The sequence below is a fragment of the Aricia agestis genome, chromosome 1 (assembly GCF_905147365.1).
Source record: "Aricia agestis chromosome 1, ilAriAges1.1, whole genome shotgun sequence".
Taxonomy (NCBI): domain Eukaryota; kingdom Metazoa; phylum Arthropoda; class Insecta; order Lepidoptera; family Lycaenidae; genus Aricia; species Aricia agestis.
The window spans coordinates 6,948,999-6,971,561 of record NC_056406.1 but is presented as its reverse complement, the minus strand read 5'-3'; the positions used below and the strand labels follow the sequence as shown (position 1 = coordinate 6,971,561).

Sequence of the window (22,563 nt, the reverse complement as noted above, 5' to 3'; positions counted from 1 at the left end):
TTTTGTTTCCTTTTTAAACCGGCTCCACTCTACCTTGACCAAAAACCCTTAAAATAAGTTCCCATACTTTTTAGTTTTTATGTATTTTAGGTATAAATGATGAATTTTTTAAATTCGATGACGTTCATTTTATAAATTTTATTATAAGTAGCTGCTATGGTAGGTAATTCTGAAAATCATTATGAGCATTTTATTACACCTACATAAAAACCTAAAAAATAGAGCAATAACGTAACATGAAACTACGAAAACAAACTGTAATAAAATTTTATTTGTTTCCAGTTTCATAATGTTATGAAAACTATACAAGAATTTTATTTCTTTTGGTTTCCAATATGATTATTTGTGTGTGTATTATTTGTTTCGTGTGTAGTTCAGTCTCATATTGTTTCAATGCTCCTCGAGGTAGGTTAGTACTAGAACTTACATGACGCAAAATTAAATCTGAGCTGGCTTAAGTAGAGTTTTTTGTTTATCAATTAATTGAGACTCAAGAAGCTCCTAAGGAAAGAGTAGAGAAATGTTATTATGCCTTTAACGACTCCTTGCTTAGCCACATGTACAAGAGTGACAAGACTCCAGCCTTTCTGATAAAATACTTAGAAATTACCATATTACTTTCAGTGAATTTCAAAGTAGATATCGTTAGAACTGACATAGAGTCAGCCGAGCCGAGTCGTCGTAACTATGAGGCTCCTGAGCCGAAGCCCGCTTTGAGGATAATGGGCGGGAGCGACGCGGACATCAGCAACCATCCGTACGTGGCGGCCATCTTGATCCACGACCGGCTGTGGTGCGCCGGCTCCATCGTCGACGTCGACTGGGTGCTCACTGCTGCGCACTGCTTGAATTAGTAAGCCAATAAGAGGATGGAATGCAAATATTCGATGATCCGGAATCCTGCTCCTCTTCAAGTTCAGAAACTGCCTGTAGCCTGCTAGTTTATTCTGATACCTATAACTTTAGTCCCACCTTATTTTCAAATTGGCTATTTCGTTTTGTGTAAGCTTCTGACTTCTGACCTAGTAAGATCTATACAATCCGTCTCAGGTAATAACTAAAACCAGTCCACAAAATCCAAATTAATCGCAAGATATTTTAGCGTCGAATAAAGACAAATCCAGTAATTAATTAGTTCAACGAAGACTTTAGTAAGTTGAACAATTTTCCAGTGTGATCTTCGTGGATCCCATGAGAGGATTGCAGGATTACGTGAAGGTCCGCGTGGGCAGCTCCAAGCCCCTCGAGGGTGGGAAGCTGGTGGATATTGTGGGTGCCGTCAGCCATCCCAAGTTTGAGGAGGAGCCGGTCCCTCACGCTGACATCGCCCTGCTCAAATTGGCTGGGAGATTGAGTAAGTCAGTAGGCGATATTTTCTTTTAAAGCCCTTGGTAGTTTATGCCACTAAGGCTCAATTCACACCGGAATGGCAGAGGCGAGGCGAGCAGTTTCAGTGTCATATGATTTTATACTTTATCTTAATTATTGTAATACGTAGTATCGCTTGAGAAATCTACGGCCGCCCGTGGACGCTCGTGGCCGCTCGTGGCCTCTTGCGGCCGCCGCCGGCGGCGATTTCTCGAGCGATACTATGTATTACAATAATGAAGATAAAGTATAAAATCATATGACACTGAAACTGCTCGCCTCGCCTCTGCCATTCCGGTGTGAATTGAGCCTTAGGTTCTACTTTCCAGCAGAAATTGATTGTTAGTCCATGGACTTGTCTTGCCTTCTTTCTAGTCTCATATTTTATCGTAAAACGCACTTTCTATGATTTTTGCAAAATATATTTTCAAAATTTTCGGAACTTATACCTAAACAACTCATTTCAGGATTTAGCAGTTCCGTAAGAGCTATAAAAATATTCGAGGGCTTTGTAGAGCCTTATCCTCAGAGCTTTGTTCTAGTGTGCGGTTGGGGAGCCACTAAGGTAATGCTATACGAGTGTAAAATAATATTTTATTGAAGTCAATAAAAATTGTTAAGTATACTTTTCACAGAGCCAGTACTGGCTGCCAATAAGACTGGCAGCCAGTATTGGCTTGGTATATGCCGCGTGTGAACAGTTTGGCCTGGCTTGAAAAACTGTTCACGCGCGGCATATATCAAGCCAATACTGGCTGCCAGTCTTATTGGCAGCCAGTACTGGCTCTGTGAAAACTATACCTTACGTCTAGAGTTGTAGACGAAAGACGATAAAAGCGTGCAAGTTGCAGCTAGAAGACGTAACGCAGATACCTATTACTTTTACAGCTAGGTTGTCCCTTAAACCCAGCTCAAATTCAAAATCATCTAGGATACCTACTTATTACAAAGGTTTTGAATGCCATACGTAATCATTAGTTGTTTAGGGACATATTGTGAAAGATCTACTAAACGTCATTTTGTGTAGTCCAACGAAGATTTCGAGGAACACCCGCCTGATCTGCTGACCGCTCGGCTCAAGGTTCGCACACAGACGTACTGCGAGGACGCGTACGAGCTAGTCAGCGGGTTTCGCTACGACAACGACTTCTTTTGCGCTTCACTGCGGAACGGAACGAGGGATGCCTGTTTGGTAATTTGGCTGGATTTTTCATTGCTGCCTTTTTGCGCGGTCAATACTCGCCGATACAAAGTAATAAGTTTTGTCATGATAACTCTGTTACTTTTTCTTAACCTTCCTACCATTTTGTTGCGTAAGAATTCCTAGCTTACAATGACTACATTATCGCAATTCGCACTGTTGGTTTGCGGGCGGAGCGGTTGTGCGGTTGTTGATCATCTAGATCAGCGATAGGCAACAGGCGGACCGCGGTCCGTTTGCGGACCGCGAAAGGTCGAATCTCGGACTGCGAAATATTGTTATTTATTGTATGCCAAATAGGTATCAATTAATACATAGATAAGGTATACGTATACCTTTATTAATTAAAATAATATTTTTAAGAGTGCATAATATAGGACAAATGTGCTTTTTCTGGACCTCGTTTAAATTTTCCCACAGTACCGGACCCCACCTAAAACTACTTGCCGACCCCTGATCTAGATTCTAGTGTGAGGAGATGAGGCTCTAACAACTAATAAGTATAAAATGCGAAGGGCCTGCTTGGCGGTGGAAAGCCTGATAAATGGCATTTGTAACATTGTCGTAAAAAAAAACACAAAAAGCAATGGCTTACATTAATATATTTGATTTACACTCACCATGTATCATCAGTTCGACGCGGGGGCGCCGGCCGTGCAGCAGAACCGTCTGATGGGCGTCATGAGCTTCGGCCCCAAGCGCTGCGGTGACGAAATACAGCCGCCCGTCTTCATAAAGGCATACTATTTTAGGTACGCTGGCTCTGTTAACTGAAACTAAAAATGAGAACACAGTATGTATTGTGTTTGTATCATAAAACTTTAAAAGCTATTTTAAGTTCCAAAAGTTTTCACCTTCTTTTATCTGGTTCGAGTTTGACCATGCGTTTGTATATTTTTGCAATTCGGATATTATGTACAGCAAATTAAAAAGTTACGTTCGTGTCGATTAAACAGCTTCAAAATCTCTCTTTTGCTGTATGGAGTATGGACTGACTAAATACTACTTACCATATTAATAAAAAATTGTAGGGACTTCGTAGCGCGTACTATAGCATCGTACAAGACGACACGGGAGCAGGCCGAAGCGCAGATTAATGTGGAGTACGAGTCCACATTCAGTGGGAACACCACGATGGAACCGGAGTACGTTAGAGAGGCAACCGAGGAAGATTTTGGTGTAGATGATCAGTGAACACGCTGAATACTAAATACAACTATAGCGTTAACAACTGTACAAGCTTTATTATTTCATGTCAAGACTTCCATAATGTTACTAAGTCCTTGTGGTAGTTGTCTTCTGTTAGGGTGAAAGTAAACCTATATTTTATTAAAAAAGTCATTGATTAAATAAATCTATGAAATACATTGTGGTAAACACTGTACTGCGGCATTTGGTTTATAACATTATAAAATACAAAAATTTACTGATGAGTGTAAGAATGGCTTAATACAAATAGAGTAAGTATAGACACTGATTTCTTATTGCAAAAATATTACTATTTTAGCCTACACTTTACTAAAAGGAGGTTAAATAAATAAGACAACGTAGTTATGTATTTATTGTTTATTTAATACATAACTACAGAGAATCATCACTGCGACGGGCGCACGAGTCCCGCCGCCCGCGTGTGGCGCTGACGCCCCTATTTTTGGTACACTTATAATAAAGTCAATAGTTTAACTGTGGACATCGCAGTGCTAATAAATATCCAAATAATTTACCATCTAACTACATATAAAAGGAAACTGCGAGTGCATGCCGGCTATTGCCGAAGTTGCATTGATGTATTGTTTTAAACTTAAGAGATGTCGACACTACGATGTCCACACACATTATTAATTTAGTCCGCAAAAAAAACAATAATAAAATAACATTGAATACACCCAGACGTATGCTCGATAGAGGGGTTTAAGGATACACATAATTTTATAAAGAACTTCAAAAATACACAAATCACAAATAACTGTAACCCTATATAGTCCGATAAATAAAATCTTGCGTAATAAGAGTCATTACAAAAACGATTCGCCGGTACAAAAATAAACTTAACATCTACGTGTATTCAATTCGGACATGGAAATGTTGACAGTATTAACCAAAAATTAAATATGTAAAATAAAAATTATATCGAAAATAATATTACAGCTAGAACAACGAACAAACGTATAAGCTTACGATTAAACTATAATACACCAGGATAGTTCGTATCCGTTTTACAACCCCACCTTACTTTCTTAATAGAAATATAGTTTCGATGAAGTTGTAAAATGTTTACTTCGATCCACATCGGGCTAGGCTCCATAGTAAATGGAGATCCGAAATACAAAATGGGCAAAAAAGTGACAATAAGTATTTATGAAACCTTGCCGAAATGTCTTTTAAAAAATCTATTTAACTTACAATATTAATTGTAGTATAGGGACCGAGCGAATCGTTGGGTAGATGAAGAGAAAAAAACTTTTAATTTGTCACAAAATCTATTTTTCAGAGCATGAAAACTTTGTTAAGTAATTATAATTTATATTTATCCTTTATGTCAAGATGAATTTCAGGTTTCACTTTCATTATTTCACTTTTGTGACAATGTAAGAAAAATCTTGCCTTTCTTAGTATACTATTTTTATCACCCAAAGATGAATAGGTAAGTATAAATAATAATATAATTTAATGTGTTTGGTGAACAGAAAGGATTCGGCAAGGACAGAGATGGCCTCTTCTTTTTATTTGATAGCGTTTTATTTGTTAGAAAGATAAACTTATACATGTTCTTATATCCTTCCTGTTCAGCTCTCCTATAAGACTTCGCATTTTTTATGTAGTTTGCTTCACATAAATTTGTCTCCTTGGACACAAAACCTACGAATATAACATGCAATGGCATAATTTTGTACAACCAAAAAGCCAATTAAATATTTAAAATCCAATTTTAATCAATGCTCCTAGAATTCATTTTTGCTCAACGTCTAAAGTTACATTGGATGCAGATTTTTTTTAACATTCATCTTATCGTCAGCCAGCATTGCTGGTAATATGATAAAAAATACTGAGTAATGTTGAATGTTGATACGTTTATACAAGTATAATATGAACTAAACCTTTCTGTAGAAGGTGGTAATTTTTCGTCTGTAGATAAAAAGACTTGAAAACATACAAAAAGGTTGGTAATCATCAAAAATTACAGAAACATCACAAATGTGATCAATTTTTAGACGCTATAATTGATTAGACCTCGATGTCATTATAAAAATTTACTAGACCAGGGGTTCAATTCTTTTACCCCGAATGTGACTTCGGTTCTACGAGATAAGAGAATTGGACCCAGTCTTTTAGCACAATATATGTTGTTCATTTCATTAAAAATACAGTTACGAATGTAACTGACTACAGAAAATATTATATCTCTACGACAGAGTGGTACGTCGGATGTTCTACATATAAGAAGTAACCAGTCTTAATGTGTTTAAGCGTAATGTTACCTGACTGGGTCTCGCGCTAGGAACATGGGCGAGCGTGTATTCACATCACTGTATACGGATAGCCAGTAGCCCCACAAATTGAGCTGCTACTCTCTAATTACCAACAAAATTCGGACATTTTAATACAATATTTAACGGAAAATAAATAGAACGAGTACATAGTATGGCAACATCGATACTACACCCATTTAAGTATATAAAGTTCCATGAAATATGTATTCTCCATATATTTTAAACACCTTACTTGAAACGTTACACTTTAAAGTTAACTATTTTCCGTAAATCGTTCGACGATAAACACTGTATAAGTAAACTACCGGTATATTGACACTCGAAATACTGAGACGTAGGTTTGATGCCGGTAATCGTTGCGTTGTCAATGACAGGATGTTACCCCTTACTAATGAAAATATACACAATTGATACGCTATACAATATTTACTTAAAGTTGAGACCGCACTAAGCGTAGCTTTGCAGCGGAGCGACACGACGCGTCACGGCCAAATATGCTTTGTATTAACTCATCAAGCCCCATAAGCTCACCGGTGAGCGAGACACAATAGAATAACAATACATTTTCCAAGAATCCACGATCGAAGGATCAAATCGTACGAGCTAAGCCACACTACGTTGCGGCGGCACCACGCGATACAAAATTCAATATTTTTAACGTGAAGTGTCGCGTCGCTGCGGCGTAGTGTCGCTTAATGCGGTCTCACTGTAGCAACAGTATCTTGAGAGACAAAGACAAAACATAGTAAAGCTTATTCATTGTGTATTATCAGTAGGGGAGTAAGTGAATACAGTACGTGGTGCGGCGACGCGGTGATGCGCTCAGACCGCGGGATCGGCGAGCGGATCGCCGAGCGGCCGCTTGGCGAGCGGCTCGTCGAGCTCGCTCTCGGGCGGCTCCTCGATGCCGGGCAGTATGATCTGGGTGTCCGACGCCTCCGATGGCTGAAAGTAACAACCATATTATAAGCATTGTTTTTTCATGCAGGTCATTGTAGCCCTGATGCGACTGCGACCCTCGAGGATCTATTGTGACTCCTTCGCATTAGATTACCGTCCCCAACCCAATGCTGCTATAATTATATTATAAGCATGATGGGTATGTCCTTAATTGAAAGATGGATATACTTGGAATTAAGCCGTAAGTCGACTTGGCTTGACATAACACCATACCAAATAATGTAGGTTTGTTAACTGCGTTTTAATCAATTGCCTGATGCTATGATACGATTAAATTTAACTAATTTAATGTACTATCAGAGTAGTTGATTCCTAGGCAGATAGGTCCCCCACCTACGTATTTTGATCGCGTTAAGTCAAACCCATCCAACCTATCACGGCTATTTGAATTGACTGATTGATTGATTCCTAGGCAGTTGACAGACCAACGTCATTTGGTTGGATCATGTCAGTGACCTCCATCATACAGCGTACTTGTATAATGGAGGTCAGTGGATCATGTCAATTCAATGTTAATAATTGTGATCTGTCGGCTGGGTTTGACAAACTACGTAGGTCCCCATCTGTTTAATAATCAACTTCTCTGATATTACATTTACTTGCTTAACAAACCATTTTATCTTAAATTCTAAAAAAATACATCCAAGTTCACCTAGTAAAACAATAAAAAATGTTTTGTTTTGATATGTGAAGTGTGAACCCAGCAACCTATGCTCCAATGTGTTGATATGAAAGTAATTAATCGATTGAACACGTATAATAATATGGTGATGACACAGCAACTTATTTTGTTGTCTTGGCTGACATACTTTTAATTCATGAAGCCCCAAGCGGCCACTTACGGCCCCGATAACAATAGATAAGCTATTGTGTCTCGTTTTTCCGCGATCGAAAGGTTTATTACCAGTCAATGCACAGACTATACATCGTTACGTTACAGCCTCTTACTCCACAATAAACCTCGCGCTCACTACACAAAAAGCGCTAACTCTTAAAACAAATTGCAACAGAACTTGAAAGACCATTCAATGCTAATATAAACACAATTCGTACAAACAAATTTCACAAAATACCTCCACGTCTATGTAAAACCAATAAGGAACATAATATAACAAGCGTCGGTAATGCTCGGTCGTGTTTACCTTAGCATCAATGCTCCTCCGGTCGACGACGTCAAGCTTGTAACAACACAATACATATATTATGTCACCGTAGAATCGCAAATACCGTTAGATTGGGAAATAAACATTCTCCTTATAAATTATAATATTATACTCTTTAAAACTATTAAACTTCACGCGATTATTGGTTGAACGAAATATTTATTAACAAATGTTATATATTTACAATCTAACGGTGTTTAAAATTATACGGTGAAACATATTTCACGTTCATACACACAAAATGACATCAACTCATTTAGTTTTCGGATAAAACCATTGCTAATTTATTATAAATACTTTTGTGCGCTTCTACAAGCTTTGATTCTGAATCGTTCGATTACGTCACGTATACCCACGCGTTTAATTTAAATTATGTGAAATAAATTTCCAAAAAGAAGATAATAATGAGTATACAAGAAATATGATCGCACTGTACACAGGCGAGAAAATAATGCAAGCACATTTGGCCGGAGTGTCCGTAAGCGGCTTTACGATGAAGTGCAGTATTGTCGCCAAGCCAGTGAAACATTGAAACATGAACATCGGAAATTACTATGCGTAATCTTTTTGAAACCTTAAGTTTATACAAGTGTCCCACACCTGCACAGAGAAATATAAGAATAAAAAAATATTCAGATACCAGCAGTCTCCCCTAGTTTTTGTATGACAATCATCTTACATCCTTTCATTCAATCACTCCAACATTTAAGTTATATGTCCTACCTCGACGTCGTTCGTGAAATGCTGTTGCTTGTCCTTGTCCGGGCGGGCGCGCTTCTTGGCCCGGGTCGCCGGCTCAACCGACGGCGCCTTTTTGGGTTGTTGATACTGAAATTACAAACCAGGTTAAAACGACGCGCTCTTTAACCAGGTTTTTGTATAAGTGTTCGCTCGGAGCGAAACCAAGATGCGAGCGTTATTGCTTCTGAAATTAACCTGGTTAATTCCTCGCGGAAAGTAACTAGTGCAGTGATATCTTCTATCCCTTCCAAGTGCACCATCTAATAGCCAATAGGCCATTTGTTTTGAATGTGTGGACAATGGGTGAGGGTCGTGGTGTGTGTGAGTGGGCGGGGCGAACATAATCGCGAACGGTTCTAACCGGTATTTTGAGCAGGAGCAGTTTCATTTTGCTCTTTGAACAAAACCAGGAATAATTTCGATCCGTTCAGAGCGGAATCGAAATGAAAACGCTCTTTTGGAAATGAATGGCGTTTCTAACGAACAGGATCGCGAAGATTAACCAGGTTTCCGAGCCCTGCACAGCTATCAGAGATTTGAGTAGATACGAATTCCTGGTGGTGATAGTAGTCGTAACGTTATCTAAAATGATTTGTATATAAATACCGCCAGCTCCCACACAATTAACAGTAGTATTCTGTCTCCAGGAAGTCATGTTCACCGCTCTAATGCTACGACGGTGACGACTTCAGTGTTTAACAATAATATCGATATTGTAGTTATTTCACGATATTAGATTATTGCCAACAAACTGTCATACAGTTTGGCGATTTTAGGTTTAAACTTTAAAGCTGCGCGTCCGCCGGATCGAAATCGGAGCGTACGCAGCGGACGGACGGAGTTATGTATATAGAAATCAATACAAAGCAACAAATCCGACCGCTCCGATTCTAATTCGGTGGACGCGTACCTTCAGTGGCCGCGCAGCTTAAGAGAATATGTTTTATACTTATAAAAATGTAGTTACAGAGCAAAAATAGGCCAAAAATTGTGTTTTTTGTATGGAAGTCCCCTTAAATTATTAATCTATTTTAATATTATTGTTAATAGTTAAAGATATATTATAATGAAGGACTTTGTGAAAATTGCAAGTCCCTACCTGTTGCCATTATTGATATCGAGCAAAAAAGCCAGAAAAATCACGTTTGTTGTATGGGAGCCCCCCTTAAATATTAATTTTATTTTGTAATTAGTATTTGTTTTTGTAGCGGCAACAAAAATACACAATCTGTGAAAATTTCAGAAGGTTATTATGGCCGATCTTGAGTTACAGCCTGGAGACAGACAGACCAGAAGTTTATTACCCTTTGGGTAAGGAACCCTAAAAAGTATACCTGTAGCTCCGGCGGCAGGAAGATGCGCGTGTTGACGAAGAAGTCTGGCTGCGGCGCGAAGTACATGGTGGGTATGCGCGCGTCGGACGGGAACTCGCGCATCTCGAAACTCGTCGTCCGCGACCAGATTATAGACATAGCCAGGTCGCACGTAGCCCATAGTTTCTGGAATATCCTTGTACTTAGTTACCTTTGCATATTGCTATTTATACCATTTCTTTTACCTCATAACTTAAACGCCGTGAAAATCATCAACCTGATATTTAGATAAGTTTCTCTTAATGTGAACAATGAAACTTTATTTTAAAGATCTTTCAACTTAAAAGTACTTACCGACCAATTTGTTAGAAATCAAAAACATGAAAATAATAATACAGATACTGTAAACATTATACGGACTTTGTGGCATAATTTTGACTTAGGCTTTAACCAAAGTCTCTTAGTACGATCTAGAATCTAGATATTTAACCACAATATAACATTTTTTTTAAATTTTATCTAAAATAATATACAGCTTAATCAACTAATAAACGCCCGTGTTTAGGGAAAATTTAAAAATGCCCGGGTGTTTTGGGTATGGGCAAAACATCCTGGCATTCTTTCAATAAATGAGTCGAACTAAAACTGTAGAAGGCCCCGCGAATTGCGAGTGATATAACTTTCATTGAAATAATTTAATCTTGACATTAAAATAATATGATGCACCACTTACATAATTTGTCACATCATCTGTTTCGTTTATCGCGTCCTTGTGGTTCTTCATTCGTTCCACCAGACTCTTGTAAAATCCGTAGCAGTAGAAGTCATTTCTAGTGATCAGCGGCTCCAGTATGAACCATAGGCATTGTTTCACCACCTATAAAACAGTTTATGGTATATCTACCAATACATAATAAAGAAAAAGTCACAGCCCTTTTTAATCCACGACGACACTAAATTAAAATGAAAACTATTTCTCCTTAAACACAACAGAAAGTTAAGTTTATTTTTACGTTTTATGCTGAACCTGCTTTAGGAGCATGTCAGAAGCATCAGCAGCTGATGTTGATGATCAGCTAAATACTAAGTTCTTGACTTAGGTTTTAAATAGTTTTAATTTAACTTTTTTTTTATACAAACTAGTCACAAATATTGAACCGTGTATAAGACCTATTGTAATTTTCTTTCTGCAAATAAAATTATAATTATTCTGAAATAATGAAATATGGTCACACGAGAGGTCAGTCAACACAACAACTATTATATTATTGTTATTGTTGTAAAAAATATTCAGGATCCCTTTGTCTAATCTAATGATTGGGCTCGATGCCATGGGGTAATTACCTTGAGCTGTGCGACGTTGTCGTACGATGTGAATGTGGGGTCGTGCGCCAGGACGGGCACCGCGAACACCAGCATGTAGTCCGGCAGGATGTGCGGCAGCTGCGACACCGCCTTCTCCACTGTAGGTGGGACATATTATTCATTTAGGTGTTATAATAAACATTTTGTGTAATTTCTATGTGTCTTTTATACCAATTTAAAGCTAAACAAATCAGGTAATTACTCAAGTTATGTAGCAGATTGACGATCCTAGCAGTTTATGCTTTAGCCTTGCCCCATAGACTAAGCTACTGATTTGATTTTAATATGTCGTTAACGTTTTATTTTATTTATTTTTTATTTATTTTTTATTTTTTATTTTTGGGAAAACTTACAGCTATTTACAACTACAATAAGATACATATTACACAGCGATATGCCAATTAAAAGTTTCCACTAGTGTATAATAGGTTAGAACTTAAATGTAACATACTCAACATCAAATCATGACAAACACAATGATCTAAATTATTATGCAACATAATAAATTAAAAAATTTTAACTAACAATAAGCAACAAAGCTAAACTAAACCTTATTAAAGCACAAGAAAAGGAATATAATATTATTATGAATTCGCAAGCGCTTACTCGTTATGCGTCTATACAGTCTATGGATATTATTGTTATACTCGCTGTGAATAAAACTACTTATATAGAAAGGCGTTTACTGAATAGAATTAAAATAGGCATCAGTCAAAAGTTTTCTGATTTTATTTGGTGTAAGGGAGGATATGTCTTCAAGCGGATTTGTATTCAATAATTTGTTAAATCGTGCACTCGACCTTAACACAAACGAATTCCTACGGTAATAGGTGTTGTAGGGTGGGACATATAGAGGCGTAAAATGACGAGCGTTTCTAAAGGGGATATTAATATTAAATCTACTGAGTAATTCGGGTGCATCTATTTTACTATTCAGTACTTTACTTAGGTAAGCAAGGTCACTAATGTTCCTTCGTAGGCACAGTGGAAAAAAATGGAATTTTTTACATCTGGCATCGTAGTTAGAAAGAAATTGATTACATTTAAACTGGAGATATCTAAGAAAGCGTTTTTGGATAGACTCTAATCTATCTATGTATATATTGTAAGCAGGGTTCCATAGCTCCGAACAATACTCCATGATACTGCGCACATAGGCACAATACAGGATCTTGACCACTTTAATAGATTTGAAATTTCTGCACGATCTAATTACAAATCCTAAGGCTTTCGAGGCCTTGTTAATAACGTAATCTATATGCTCATCAAAAATTAGTTTTGAATCTACAATAACTCCCAGATCCTTTGTAGATTTTTTGAATATAAGAGCCTTATTCTTAAGCTTGTAATTATACTTGATTAAATTTACTTTACGACTAAAGTTGATAGCAAAGCATTTAGATACGTTAAGGTCTAGCCTATTACGCACACAATATTCTTCAAATCTATTCAAGTCCTCTTGCAAAAGGCGGCAGTCATCAAAAGAGGTTATGTTTTTTAATATTTTGGTGTCGTCTGCATATAAAAAGAAATAAACATGGTGGAAGCAGGAAGAAATATCATTTATAAAAATAGCGAATAGCAAGGGCCCCAGTAAGGAACCTTGTGGGACACCAGAAGGTACAAACATCCACCTAGAAATGAAACCATTTATAGTAACGGCTTGAGACCTATTGCAAATATAAGATGTAAACCAGCGAAGGAGATTTCCATGTATACCTGCATTGGATAACTTCTGGAGCAATATACAATGATCTATACGATCAAAAGCCTTGCTAAAGTCGGTAAATATTAAGTCCACTTGTGCGCCTGAATCCATCCCCGAACTTACATGGTCATAAGTTAAGAGGAGATTTGAAGTTGTTGAGCGACCCTTCAGAAAACCATGCTGCTCTGGTATAAACCAGCCTTTGAGAGCAGTATAAACTTGTTGATGCACAATTCTCTCAAATAGTTTAGCAAATATACAGAGTTTTGATATTGGTCTGTAATTTTGAATATTGCCCTTGTCCCCTCCCTTGTGAATAGGTGTAATAAATGCTGACTTCCACATACTGGGCACATATCCTTCCATTAAGGATCTTGAATAAAGAATGGTAAGTGGGAGAACTAGGCTAGTGGCACACTCAACAATAAACAGGGGAGAAATATCATCGGGCCCCGCTCCTTTATGCAAATCTACTAACTTTAGCAATTTCAGTACCTCATCAGGATCAATCGTTATATCTCCCACGGAGTTCTGATGAACGGTATGTTCTTCAGTACATGTTTCATCAGGCGAACTAGTGGAATCAAGAAAATTTGCCTGGAAGTAAGTTGCAAACAAATTGCAAACTTCCTCACCTTCTTTTGTAACCTTACCTTCAAAGCCCATCGAAGAAGGAAACGTAGTAGAAGTTTTGCGAGTACTTTTTATAAAATTCCAAAAGAGTGCAGGGTCATTAACTATCGAGTTCTCTGTATTACGAATATAAGACTCATAACACTTGTGCTCCATTGATTTGGCTCTACTCCTAAGCAGTGAGAAAGTAATGTAATCGCTATGATTTCCGTACATTTTAAATTTACGATGAAATTTGTGTTTCTCCCTGATGACTTTCTTTAGGGCAGAGTCATACCATGGCGGGTAACTGTTTGGGGAAATGACCTTATGTGGTATATGAGTGTTCCGAAGGTCGTATATTATATCATAAAAATACTTAAGCGCCTCATCCAAATTAATGCCATTAAGACATTCAAGCCAATTCGCTGAGTTTAGTGATGAACGAATAAGGTGATATTTACCACGACCGTAAAAATATTTTACACGTGTTTTGGATTCCAGATTACTTTCCGCACCTTGTGTAAGTTCAATACATAAAGACCGGTGGTGCGGTAAGTCTTCTGGGACCAAGGGGTCGTCACAAGCAGTAACAGTCAGCTCACAATTGGAGAAAACTAAATCCAGTAACCTGTCGTTGTTATTACGCACTTGACTGCGCTGCGTGAGATTACACTGCGCCAGGGTATCGAGGAAGTTTACGTGACTTCTAAAGAGAGATATACTTGACATGGGTTGCGTTTCTTTAGTATTCCAATCAATAAAAGGGAGGTTAAAATCACCAGAAATTATAAATTTATCATTTGGGTACGTGTTAACAATATTGAAAAGATTATTTGAAAATGCTTCAAGCTGAACAGTAGAACTATTTCCCTCATTTTGTTTACAAAGATAAAGAACGCCAAAGTGGATTGTATCATAGGACTTATCCTTCGGAGCTATGGACACCCATAGGTCCTCAGCAGTGGTGTGCCATTCGGGACGGCCTATGGGCTTCAAACTCCCGGCGTATCGCTATTAGGACACCGCCCCCTAGAGATTGCTTAGTTAGAGAGTAATTCCTGTCTCGCCGCCAAACAACATACCTATTATCAAATAATTCCTCGTCCATAATACCTTCTAATAACCAAGTCTCAGCAATAGATATGATATCATACGAATTGAGGCAAACATTTCTTTTGAAAGTGTCTGTTTTCGAACGCAAGCCTCTAGCATTCTGATAAAATATACTAAGTTTAGATTCCATGATATAAATTACAGTAGCAACTATTGCATAATATGTTATCCAAGTAAAATTTACTCATATAATTTAAGACTAAAATTAACATAACTAAATTCACATATAAATAATGAATTATAAAACACCTAGTTAAATCCCTTCCAACATTATAATATATTATGTGAATATATAAGTAGCGAAAATTTGCAATATTAATAAAGTGCACACTAAGAGGCAAAAATAGTATTAACATAATAATTATTTTACAACATACACTTACATCCTGAATAAACCATAAAATAAACATATAACAGAAGATTGCTATTCTGAAATAAATTATAAAATTGATCGCGTAAATCTTCGAAACATCATATAATGAATAAAATAAGTCCAAAAGTACATTTATAGCAATCATTATTACAGAACCTATTAAATTAATATACAGGATGTAAAGTAAATAATATATCATTTTAAACGTCTTATTTAACGCAAGGAGGACATTTATATAATCAAAGTAAGTAGATAAATACCAATAAATCGAGTAGTAGCAGCAGAGTTTTTTGGAATTCATATACATCAAGGCAAATAATTGTCTTTTTGTATAACATAATAAAATAGAATTCTTTATATAAATTCAATTTAAAAACTGCTGATGTACCCACAAAGTTACTAAACAGGAATTTCACAAAATATAAATCCAACCTTTCACCGAGTGAGAAATGCATAAATTTTACAATACTTACATTATCTAAGATATACAATATATTATTTTTTAAAACGTTAATGAGTAATAATTTTTGATAATTATAAAATAAATAAGACCAAAAATAAAGCAGGTAGGTGTAGAAATCTGTACATATTAAGCCGCCCATAAGCGGCAGCGAGTGCGAGCGAGACAAATATATAAGCGATCTATAGATCATTACCGGTTAAGTTTTGGCAAACCGACGACATACGAACAGTTGCGAAACGAGTAGCCGAGTGCAAAGCCAGGGGCGCTAAACCTTTTCCTGTGGTTCAATATTATTACAGTTAATAAAGCGAGATGTAATATTTGTAATGCAATATAGCATAAATGTAAAGCACAATACACAAATGAACTGTTGATGAAAAAGCTGATTATGATACACCTAAATGAGAAAAAGCGGTATGAGCATGGTTTAGAAAATGAGAAAAGTACACAATAAACTTTAGCAAAAATAACTACATAGCAATACAAGCAAAGCAAAAGGCACACTACGTTAATTTGTTTAAATCAGCCTCGTTTGATATTATAAGGACAGGCGATTTATCATTTTTGCGTACATGTATTTTGCAATATTTTACCGATACATACTGCAGTCCCTTTAGTTTTGAAATCTCTTTAACTCGAGTAAGCAGTTTCTTCATGTCGGGAACAAGGTGGTCATTGACATATATAAGTTGATTGTTTCCTCCCATCCCTATATCATTTAGACTTATTCGTTTCCGTGCTCGAGTAGCGGCAATAAACTCCTCTTTGACGTACCGGTTTATAAAGCACATAATGATTGACTTTTCCTTCGAGCCGTGTGATGGAACACGAGCTATGTAGTTAATTTGAGTCTTCGGAAGAGAATAATTCACAACTTTAGCGATCGAATCAATAAGAGAAAATAAATTTTCGTTGGGCTTCACTGGAATACCTTTAATTTCAACATTATTTATGCGAGACCACTGCTCACGGCTCACACTATCTCTCTTGAGCAGTTTATACATTTTATATATCGCACCGTCGCTATACAAATGAAAAGGATTTGGGTAAACTACGACGCGACACTGCAACGTATCTTGGTGTCCTCAAGGTAATAACATACGGAATGTTATTAATGATATCAAATCGTATTTAGAGTAAGTATAAGTAAAAGTTTATAATCCAGGAGGTCCACACATGACACAACTAACTTACCTGTCTCAAGTATGCAAATTGCACGATTATAATATTATTATAATCCTGGCAATATACAGGATGTAACAAAACTAAGTGATAATACTTTACTTACAAGGGACACATACACTCACAAAACACAGACAAAACTAAGTGACAACACAAGTATTGTCACTTAGTTTTGTCACACCCAGTATAGTAAAGCCTTCCTGTACCTTTAGTGCCGACGGTGATGTTCCGCACGTACTCCCGGCGTCGCACGACGTCCGCCAGCATGTAGTGTCGCACGACGGAGCGGATGCGCTTCACCGGCTCGCGGCCCGCCAGCGCGTACATGCCCATGAAGTCCAGTGGTAGGCACTTGTTGGGGATGCCCTGTATATACAAAGTACGGCATATAGAATATGTAGATAGAACTTAAGTGGTATATAGCTGGCTTCATATCTTAAAGATTATTGAGTTCGATTTAACAAAAAACTTTCCAATTAGTATAGATCCTATACTTTTAGTAGCATTTATTGCCCTATACTAAAAGCTACTAAAAGTTGATCCTTGCGCATCCTTATATCTTGCCTGATGTTGCATGTCTGAACAAAAACAACATTAGTCTTACCTTTGATAATCCTTTGTGTAATTTGGCAGCAAACGCTTCTCGTACTTGGGGTACGTCATCCTGTAAAAATAGTGTTTGTCAGAAAATATTTTTTTCCTAATGACATGAAATTCTGCAGAGTACTTATTACTATACCTATGTATTTAATAATCTTTGAATTTTTTTGCGTTGTAAGAGGGCTCCGCTTAGTTGCAGGCCCATGTTGGATGCGAGTAGCAGGAGATCGGTCATCTTGGCGTTCATTGAGAGAGGCCAGTCATGGACTGAGAACACTCTTATGTCTTTACGCAGATATGATAATATTATTATTATTTATCATTATCATTTTTATACTAAACAGGATACGCCTTATACAAAACAGGATACGTTATCGCAGCATCATGCGATATCGCATCGGGTAACATAAAATTCGACACTCACGATCATGAGATGCGAGAGGTTGTAGAACTGTTCAGCGGTGAACTGGTCGCCGACGCCCTTCTGCTCGCAGATCTTGAGCATCGCCGCGCCCGCCGCCAGCCGCAGGTGCGCCATCTCCGCCGCCGACAGCTGGTTTTGCTGGACAATAAAAAAATATGATACTAAACACAACGCACCGATTTATATGAATCATACTTTAAAATTATGCAAACTACTTTACAACGTATCGCCAATACAACAAATCCTTACCTGTAGCAAATCGCCCTTGTGGACGATAAACGCGTTGAGCATTCTAAACGTCTTCTGTGCGGACAGCTCGTCCTTCTTGAGGCCGAGCAGCCACCGCGCCATGCACTTGAGCCCCTCCAGCTTGCAGCGCGTCTCCTCGGGCAGCTCTTGTTCCTCGCACCACTCGCCTTCGGGCGCGTTGGGCCCGCCCCCACCCTCGCGGACAAGCAGCTCTTTTACTATCTGTACAAATAAATAAACCTTGATAACCTGCCGTTAGCATTAAGGCTTTGAATATAGGATACCTTAGTCATATGCGTGCCCATGATCGTCGCCGCATCAGTACGAAGTCAAGTCACCGAGGCCGAAATCGGTGAGGACACATATATTTTGATGAAAATTGAAATGGCGTTTTCATTCGGTCTTATTGGTATCTAACTGCCGCACGCAGAGTGGAACATTAATTAAATGTAATTAATTCAAAATTTTGACATAAGCCCCATACATTATCTGTCAAACTCTTCATTTAATTGAAGGTTAATCATAACTTAATGTCTCTGAGTACGGCGGTATGAGTTTTATGGTAGCAGCGGTTGGCTAGCGACTTCAGAGTGCTCGAGTGGGACGGGCACGTAGTGAATACGTCGCGGTCGCGCAACGAACTCTCCGCGGATGCGTTACGTATTAAGTCACGATTAATGAGAACATTGTGAATATATTAACATTTATAAATTATAAATTTAAAGCTGTCGTTATAAATTTAACTATCGTTTTTATATTGAAAAATACAATAACAACCACAGAAACTACAAGCACACAAGCTCTTTTTTTCTGACCTTTCTTGACACAATGTTCTTGATATGCACGGGGAAGTTGTCGGGCAGGTTCTGCGCGATGTGGCCGAGCGTGACGATCGCCGTCCGGTAGTGCTCCGAGTTGGGGTTTAGCGTCGTCTTCAATGTCTCCAGTATCTCCGTGAAGATGTGCGCTCTCTGATCCGGTACGTTTACAAATAGACATCTGAAATATAACAGAAAGTTAGTATACTAGTAGCCCAAAATCTCCCCTTAATGTTTGAATCGGAAGCTTTATTAGCAAATATCGAAACACATTCAGATGTTTTGATGTGAAAGAATAATAAACAAATATTCATTCATCCTTAAATACTATACATACCACATTTATAACAGCTATAACTTCCATACACTCGTAAAATTACTTTTACAAACAAAGTAAGAATACCTGACAGCGTTCTTGGCTTGTTTCGGTGTGCCAACTTCGGCGTATGCTTTGCAGAGTGTTATCAGTTTCGGGAATAATGTTGGGCAGGCTTCGCCTAAAACGGAAACAGTAATTTAATACTAAGAAAATTATTGATTCATAAGCAGATCACGGGTAATACCACTCCCATAAGCTACGTTAAAATAAACTTCTTTTCGATTTTATCCCCTGACGAAAACAAGGGGGTGTAATTAGTTTTACGTGTCTGTATTTTGTTCTTGTTTGAAAGCTGACATAGTCGAGTATGTTGTTAAAGTTAAAAAAGTTTTGTTGTTAAAATCTTTCAACATCTGCTATCAGATGTTTAAAGATTTTAACAACAAAAAGTATATAAGTAATTAGACATATACTTTTGTATTCTGATTCTACACTTATTAATATTAGACCTTTTAAATCTTTGTTATGGGGGTTTTTGATTATCTTAATTTAACTGTAAACGTAACTCACTGAGCGGTCTGTATTTGCCGAGGAAGGTGAGTGCGGCGAGCACGTGTGGGGCGACCGTCTCCTCGTCTAGCTCCAGCAGCGAGATGAGCCGCTCCAGCACGTCCAGGTGGATGAAGTGCGACGGGAACACGAACGACAGCATCACCAGCAGTTTGAGCCCTCGTTCTACCGCCACGTTTAGTTCTATGCCTGCAAATATTTTGGGTATTTAGGTTATATGAGAAACATTTCAATTCTATTTAATATATTATTAAATAAACTCGACCCATTAAATGTAATAATTCTGCATTGCGCGGTAAATAAATGACACTGTCTGTAGTCTTCCATCCAACAAGAAGTTATTTATTTAATTTATTATGCGCGTTTCAGTGGGTGCACTACCATGCACCACGATTTAATTCAGGCATCTTGGCCCATAGTATAAACCGCGAACAAACATATAAAAGCATTAATTAGAGAATAGAGACACCTTTTTTATGCCGGTTAAAAATATAGTTACTTACCGCACTCCTCAGCTATAGAGGGGTCGGTGCCCTTGACGGCGCCCTCAACATAGCCCACGAGTATGAGCAGCGACTCGTGGTCCACCATGACCGAGCTGACGCGCTCCAGCAACATTTTCACTGTGTTATAGTACAGGTTCGTCATCACCGGCTGGCCCAGCTTCTTGAGTACGTTCGACTGAAAAATTAAGTTAAATTATAGTCGCCGTATAACATTAACTTAACATGAAGTTTTCTTGCATGCTGGGACGTGATGAGTTTTAATGAATAATACTAGGTGACACCACATTTTCGTTGTGATTTGACGTGATAAAAACTCCCCATTGTCCATTCCAGGGACTTAAAGTATATCGCGCCAGAACCGTACATAATGAATATTTCCATGCTTAATTTGATCTAATTCGCATTATTTATTATTTAAAAAATATATATCTCACCGTTGTGCGTACGCAAACTTCACAGCTAACATTCGGATTCAAAATAGTTTCCATCCCCTGTAATAATTCCGGTGCCTTTTTCATGTGATTTGAGAATTTGTTCAGAAACTCCTGGGCCTTGACCGACTCAGGCAGGAACTTGGAGCTGATGTGCAGGACCTTGGCGATGAGGTCCTTCTGCACGGCCGGCGTGGGCGGCTTCGTGTGCAGCTCCACCCACTCCGCCACCGTCCGCCGCACCGCCAGCTGATGCTTCTGCAGCTCGATGAACGCCTTAGTCGCGTTGTCGTCCACGTTGGCCATGAGATAGTACAGCTTCTTCATCCGTATCTGCGGCGGCAGCGTGTAGGGGACGAGCGATGTGTTGAGGAGCCGCTCGACGAGCAGCCTGTCCTCGAGGGCCGTCATGTAGTACCCGTGGAGGATCTTGTCCTTGATCCACTGCACCGCCTTCTCCGTCGCCGGCGGCACGCTCTCCTCGGTCAGGAACTTCTTGTAGATGAGCGCCAGCCCAGACATAGCCTCTTTTCGGATTTTAAATTTCTTATCTAGTGTCCTCTCCCGGACGAAGTGCAGGAGTGTCTCGGACTCGGCGACGGCCTGGAAGTCTCGCTGGGCGGTCGCGATGATGGCCATGACGACCTCGTAGCGGACCTGCTCGTTTGCGTCGTGCTGCCTCATCTTTAGTGTATCTGTTATGTCTTTCCTCAGGTCTGGGTGGTGCACGAGGAAGTGCATGCAGTACTGCACGCATTTAATTCGGATGGGCACGGAGATGTCGTTGAACCGCCCCAGGAACGCCCGCCACAAAGCTGGGTACTGTTTGGCGAGCGTGGAGCCGGGCTCGGAGAACATTCTGGCGAGGAGGGCGACCGCGCTCAGTCGCTCCTGGAACTGCGCGGACTTGAGCTTGCACTCGAGCTGCGGCAACACCGCGAGCAGCACGTTGGGGCTGCACTGGTTCAGCTCGTAAATGAGCTCGTACACTTTAGAAAATATCAGTAGATTCTTCTCTTCTTTTCCCAGGATTAGAACGTGATTGAAAAACTGCAACAAAACATTTTTCATCATACATAAAACCAGGTTAATAGCAAACAATTCTAATGGTCTGGTTTTATTACTCGTTTGAATGCATTCTATTTTGTAAATAGTTCCGCGACGTTTGCTATGTGATTGCAAGTTGCGGGATTTGCTGCAGTGTTTATCTTTCGGATTATGTACCCGAAATAGGTCAGGCCTTGACCAAGAATCGTTACGAGCACTGCACATGCTGGTTCGGATAATCTAATCGACGGTCGCATTAGGTTTAAGCCTACCGACTATTACGTAGTTAACTTACCTATCAAGATTGCAGTTTTCAATTTTTAACAAAAAATATAAAAATATTACAAACCTTAACTAGTAATAAAATTTAAGATTGTATGGAATGAACTTGCTTCTGCTGTGTGCTTAGACCTAAGCTATTTAATAAATTTTAATGCCGCTTTTAGCATTGGATGGTATTTAGGTCGCTTCGCGATATTACATTGGCATCGTGCGAAACCGGGGCGGGATACTATATTTTCTTCTATACCTATGACCTATTGG

General features: G+C 38.6%; 2 protein-coding genes across 5 annotated transcripts in view; one reads left to right on the top strand and one right to left on the bottom strand.

The window, feature by feature from the left end:
• The first annotated feature begins 263 nt into the window (after positions 1-263).
• On the top strand, positions 264-3,860 carry LOC121729214 (trypsin-7-like). Of its 3 annotated transcripts, none has more exons than XM_042117666.1 (7): positions 264-405; positions 625-853; positions 1,173-1,354; positions 1,836-1,933; positions 2,396-2,560; positions 3,203-3,321; positions 3,612-3,860. In XM_042117666.1, exons 1-7 carry the CDS (start codon positions 336-338, stop codon positions 3,664-3,666), a joined length of 918 nt encoding a protein of 305 aa, XP_041973600.1. In that variant the 5' UTR covers positions 264-335; the 3' UTR covers positions 3,667-3,860. The 3 variants fall into 3 exon arrangements, with proteins under 3 accessions (XP_041973600.1, XP_041973581.1, XP_041973590.1); XM_042117647.1 differs by having other exon boundaries at positions 3,601-3,860; XM_042117656.1 differs by having other exon boundaries at positions 279-409; positions 3,601-3,860.
• A 2,797-nt stretch (positions 3,861-6,657) lies between these two features.
• LOC121729156 (sister chromatid cohesion protein PDS5 homolog B) overlaps positions 6,658-22,563 on the bottom strand; it is a 31,083-nt gene continuing 15,177 nt past the window's right edge. Inside the window, exons 6-20 of one of the 2 annotated variants that reach the window (XM_042117567.1) lie at positions 20,977-22,023; positions 20,540-20,717; positions 20,037-20,225; positions 19,551-19,644; positions 19,145-19,328; positions 18,330-18,551; positions 18,081-18,218; positions 17,661-17,720; positions 17,263-17,422; positions 11,582-11,700; positions 10,971-11,114; positions 10,259-10,423; positions 8,907-9,011; positions 8,163-8,198; positions 6,658-7,005 (exon numbers count right to left, since the gene is read on the bottom strand). In XM_042117567.1, the coding sequence (XP_041973501.1) occupies positions 6,883-7,005; positions 8,163-8,198; positions 8,907-9,011; positions 10,259-10,423; positions 10,971-11,114; positions 11,582-11,700; positions 17,263-17,422; positions 17,661-17,720; positions 18,081-18,218; positions 18,330-18,551; positions 19,145-19,328; positions 19,551-19,644; positions 20,037-20,225; positions 20,540-20,717; positions 20,977-22,023 (2,964 nt within the window). In that variant the 3' untranslated portion in view covers positions 6,658-6,882. The remainder of the gene's footprint in view (positions 7,006-8,162; positions 8,199-8,906; positions 9,012-10,258; positions 10,424-10,970; positions 11,115-11,581; positions 11,701-17,262; positions 17,423-17,660; positions 17,721-18,080; positions 18,219-18,329; positions 18,552-19,144; positions 19,329-19,550; positions 19,645-20,036; positions 20,226-20,539; positions 20,718-20,976; positions 22,024-22,563) is intronic. The other variant, XM_042117575.1, reaches the window with a different exon arrangement.

Bases quoted from the DNA above. Each gene is read 5' to 3' on its own strand.
- LOC121729214 (XM_042117647.1), top strand. From the start codon at position 336: ATGATTATTTGTGTGTGTATTATTTGTTTCGTGTGTAGTTCAGTCTCA. The intron at 1,355-1,835 runs GTAAGTCAGTAG...AACTCATTTCAG, and splicing joins CAAATTGGCTGGGAGATTGA to GATTTAGCAGTTCCGTAAGA. The intron at 3,322-3,600 runs GTACGCTGGCTC...AAAAAATTGTAG, and splicing joins ATAAAGGCATACTATTTTAG to GGACTTCGTAGCGCGTACTA.